Source organism: Limulus polyphemus, unplaced genomic scaffold (genome assembly GCF_000517525.1).
Source record: "Limulus polyphemus unplaced genomic scaffold, Limulus_polyphemus-2.1.2 Scaffold397, whole genome shotgun sequence".
NCBI classification, from domain to species: Eukaryota; Metazoa; Arthropoda; class Merostomata; order Xiphosura; family Limulidae; genus Limulus; species Limulus polyphemus.
The window spans coordinates 549,223-554,206 of NW_013666007.1; the positions used below are offsets into that span (position 1 = coordinate 549,223).

At 30.2% G+C, this 4,984-nt stretch overlaps 1 protein-coding gene across 1 annotated transcript in view; it reads right to left on the bottom strand.

The window, feature by feature from the left end:
• LOC106457959 (filamin-A-like) overlaps positions 1 to 4,984 on the bottom strand; it is a 77,496-nt gene that overhangs the window by 63,604 nt on the left and 8,908 nt on the right. The window contains exons 6-11 of the mRNA XM_022384062.1: positions 4,005 to 4,145; positions 3,081 to 3,248; positions 2,360 to 2,506; positions 2,028 to 2,111; positions 1,730 to 1,867; positions 208 to 248 (exon numbers count right to left, since the gene is read on the bottom strand). Coding sequence (XP_022239770.1) covers positions 208 to 248; positions 1,730 to 1,867; positions 2,028 to 2,111; positions 2,360 to 2,506; positions 3,081 to 3,248; positions 4,005 to 4,145 — 719 coding nt within the window. The remainder of the gene's footprint in view (positions 1 to 207; positions 249 to 1,729; positions 1,868 to 2,027; positions 2,112 to 2,359; positions 2,507 to 3,080; positions 3,249 to 4,004; positions 4,146 to 4,984) is intronic.

Below are 4,984 nucleotides of genomic sequence, written 5' to 3' on the forward strand. Positions count from 1 at the left end.
CCCCTAGCAATCACTTTTAATCTCAAGATTTTCCTTCTCCTGCTTGACTTGCATCAACTAGGAATGATATATGTGTGCATGTAAGACAAAGCCATGTAAGATACAATAAAGGATTGAAAGCCCACATTCAGTTCTAATAAAAATACAAACTGAAACAAAATAATGAGGATGAACTTGTGTCTGGATTTTTCGTCCCCTAGCAATCACTTTAATCTCAAGATTGCCTTCTCCTGCTTGACTTGCATCAACTAGGAATGATATATGTGTGCATGTAAGACAAAGCCATGTAAGATACAATAAAGGATTGAGAGCCCACATTCAGTTCTAATAAAAATACAAACTGAAACAAAATAATGTGCTTTATCAATGAAAAATCAGAAATCGCTATTTTAACTTGCTACTCAGAAAATAACATTCACATTTCAGCTTTAGCTGCAATAAATATTAACCATCAAATTACTATAATTACCAACTTTGGGTACCATATGGACCTCAATAGTTAGTGGGATTAACTGCAATATTAAAAGTATTTTTATTTAAATTTTTTAAATTATATTTTATTAGAGATTCTATAACCAACAAGTCGTGGACCCACAAGCAATTTGATTCATAAATAATTTAAAAAGCTAATGTGGTCCATGCGAACCTCATTTGTAATTTTTGGATTAAGATAAATTAAAAAAATTGTTTTTGCATTGAATAATATAATAAAATAAATATTTTAAACGATGATAAGCAATAAAATATTTAATATAAATTATCAGTTATAATATGTACTGAGTTTAAGGAAACTAACTTTAGATAAAACATATTAAGAAACAGCAGATGAAAGCTGGTATACTTAAGTACATCCTCAGTTGCAAACACATTTCAAGTAAATAAAAAATAATTAACAAATGTTGTCAGAATCTTTAGGTCTCAAAACCTAGCAATAAATAACGTTTTTCAGGGTTTTAATTTCCTCCAGGTGAGATGGACATCTTCCAGAAAAAACTAATTCATTTTTATAGTTCCAATAGTTTAAAGTGCTTTAGTTACTTACAGTTTACTGTTGCTTCATATAAATTAAAAATTTATACAGCAGTGTAAGTATGAGAAAAACAAACATAACTTTTGTATCATCTGCCTGATTTCCTAAAATTTGATAAGGTATCCTAAAGGTAACTATATGTTGTCTGTACTATCTCTGTTAAGTTAGTAAAAAAAAAAGAGCAGCTTTTAACAGCCTATAAACTGTTGCTGCATCACTGGCATTGTAAGTCTTCATAACAGATTAAAGTTTCTATCTGCCTGAACATGAGTCTCGTTTTAAGCCAAGATTCATATTATGATATTCAGTTAAGTCACATTAGTGCCATCACAATATGTCTCTATTAACTTTCCATCAGCTAAGTATGCTTTTATTTGACTACTTTATTGTAGCAAGCTACTTTTCTTTTTAACTAACTTACCCTGATTACTAAGATTATTGCACTCCATAAATAGTGAAGAGTGATTTACTAAAATTGACACTGACAATCTTTGAGATTAGAAATGGCTGCCTCCATAAGCTTTACATTTAACCAGCTTTCATTACATAAGTTCATTTTTACGGATACAAAACATAAAAAAAATTTCTATATGAGTAAAGACGAAAAAGTGAGAGCAGCTTACAAACAGTGTGAATCTCACAATCACAAACTGAAATTAAAACAATATTTCTAAAACACAAATTGAAAAAATAACATACCTGTGAACTGTACTGTCTTACAAATGGTTTTGTGTGGTATGTCACTGACTTCAACCTTTTCTGCATCATAGGCTTTCACCATATGAGGACTGTTTGGGATTACGTTTCCTGCATACTCTACTAGTATTTTGTATGGACCTGTAAGTTTTACAGAACATACTGTTATCAAGAAGATCTTGGGTTATCTTGGGTATAAGGTATCGAAGCAATGAAAAAAAGGAGAAAAGCAATTGAAAATGTGTTTTATTGTTTTGTCACTATAATATAATATTCCATATTTTCGAATCCTTACACTTACCAACTTCTTTTGGAACAAACTCTGCTGTAAAGCCACTACTCCCAGATCTTGCTATTTTTACTGGAAGTCGTGAGTCATCTGGTGCTATAACACAGACAACAAATAGACTGTTAAATTTGAAGTTAATCTTTTTATTGCAATGCACAAAAATCATTTTCAAAACTGCAATAACTTAGGTAATGAGAAATCATTTTAATTTAGAGAACTACAGTTATGAGCCTTCATAGTTTATTCATTCAGATTAAACTGAATATAGCCTTACTACTGTCTAGTATGGTATTCTACACTGCAAAGATTTATTTAGCTGGTAGTGACCACAAATAAATACTCACATTTAGCAACAACCTTTAACTTTGACTCCTGTCCACCAGGAATATTAATTAGAAACTTAGCTGTCTGTCTAACAGAGATCAGTTGCAAGTCCCGCAGGTCCACAGATGATTTATCTGTATCAATGACCTTGATGGTAACAGGACATCCTATTAAGTAAAAGCAATATGTACACTTAACTAATATACTTTATAAACATAAATATACTGATACGTTTTTCTAAACTTTCTGAAATATTATTTGCTCATACCTGAAAGCTAACTGTATATGATAAAATGTTTTGGAAAAATTCTGTTATTTAAAATATATGATGTTGGAGAATATTAGCAATACAGAAAAACGAAAAATTTATACTCATTATTTTTAGTACTAGGGACTGTAGATTAAATGTTATGTTTGTTGTATCATCTGTGTCCCCTGGTGGGGCAGCGGTAAGTCTATTGATTTACACCACTATAATCAGGGATTTGATTCCCCTCTGTGAACATAGTAGATAGCTTGATGTGGCTTTGCTATAACAAATACACATATATCGTCTACTTTGAAGAAATTCAATAAAATAAAAACTTGGGATAATATGAGTTATGAGTATAAAATGTTTATATTTCTTGGGGATGTTAAAATATTTAAAAAGTAACAATATATTACTGAACCTTAAAAGTGTGCTAAGTTGTTTTTACAACTTTTTCTTTGTTTCAGTTCTGTAATTCATAAAATATTTACCTGGAATGTTTTCCCCATTAAATTTGATATCTACTACATGGGGAGTGATAAATGTGGGTGTAAAGTTGACAAGACAGCGTCCACCACCCAGAACCTGAACATGATTAGGTACCTCTCCTTCATTAACTGATATCTCTAATTGTCCTTCCCCGGCTTGGGACGCATCCACTGTTGATATGTTTATCAAAAGAATATAAATCAAGATTAGATAAAAAAATATCTTGATGATTAATAAAGTAATACATTCATTTGATGTTACTTATGAACTCAGCAGAACTGTCACAAAGGAATGAAAATCAAGATATTCACTTTACAGAACTTTTTAACTGAAAACTAAATTATTTTAAGTTGGACAAATATTGGTTTTTAAATAGACTCCAATAGTAAAAATTTCCAGAGAATAATTTCCAACATATTTAATATTAACCAATATGTTTCTAATTGCACTAGTTAAAGATATATTTATAACATTAATTTCCAATTGAAATCCATTTGAAAATATACCTCATAATTAGTGGGTTCTTCTCTTAAGTGGTACTTATATATTAATTGAATAACATTGCAACTGGTATTTGGATTGAATATACTAGTATTTAGGTACCTTATAATTATATATCTACAAAATTTCATGTTCCAATATGGCTAAGACTAAGTAGTAACAGAAATGTCCTACAACATATCATGGTTGAGTCATGAGAGTAATCTATTTACTTAAATATATTAACTAATATATTAATTCTCACCTAAAAAGAAACCAAACAAAGTTGAATAAATCTAACACTGTTTCTTTAAGTTTCTAATGTACTTTCTTGTCAGTTATTACTCCATTTTCTTTCCCAAGATAGTAATATTTTAGAGAATTTAAGATACAGAAAAATGTTGTAGATTTTATACATAGGCTAACTGAAAGTGATATAACTGCACCTTGAAAATGGCAATTCTGTCCAACAAAAACACTATCAGGTACATCACAGATTCTAATCCTAGAGGTGTTATAGGCTTTGCTGGTGAAAGGACTTCCAGGAACATGCTGACCTGCTACTAGCACTTCAATCATATATGTTCCTATGGAAAGAAAAAATTGTGAAAATCTGAAAGGATTTGCTTCTATACTGAAAACACTAATATTTCTTTGCTTTTATTGCTACTAACTCCACTAATTACAGAAGTACAGGACTGCTATATGTGTTGATAAAAGTGCCTTAATGAGTCAGCTGCATTATCATCATAATTTAATTTGTCCTATTAATCACAGCAATTATTTTCTGAGTTAGAAAATTAAGTGCTTATTGACAATGATTTAGACTCTTACATATATATATATATATATATTTAAAAGTTAAAAACAACACAGCTTAAGTAAAATGGATTCTTTGTATCTGTCATGATATAAAAGACTGTTTGGTTTAGATATTAGTGATTAATTTATTTTTGTGAGTGAATATATTATTATTGTTTAGTTTTGTTATAATAAGAGTTAAAAGCAGATGATTGTAGGAAGTTTTGTTAATAATTCATTGACATTGAGAATATAGAAGGCGTACAGACGATTAAGTGATAAAGATATAAATAACGTGAGACAAGCGGAAACAGCAGACAGATGATAGCAAAAGAGAATAAAGTTGGTGTGAAGTTAACTACCATAGAAGTGATAGGCCTAACAATTGGCATAGGCCTAACATTTAATATGTTAGAGTGAAATGGACAGTACAAAAAAAGATAAGAAAAATAATTTTATTTCGTCAACGCATGGTTCTAAAGTAACTGAATCAGTCTGAGTACACTTTGACAAAGGAACAGAGCATCTTCAGAAGAAAGAAGGCCAAACGATTTTGGTAACTCATGCCACAATTGTAAGTGAATCACAGAGAATACTAGTGTGATAGAAATAGAGAATCTAGTTT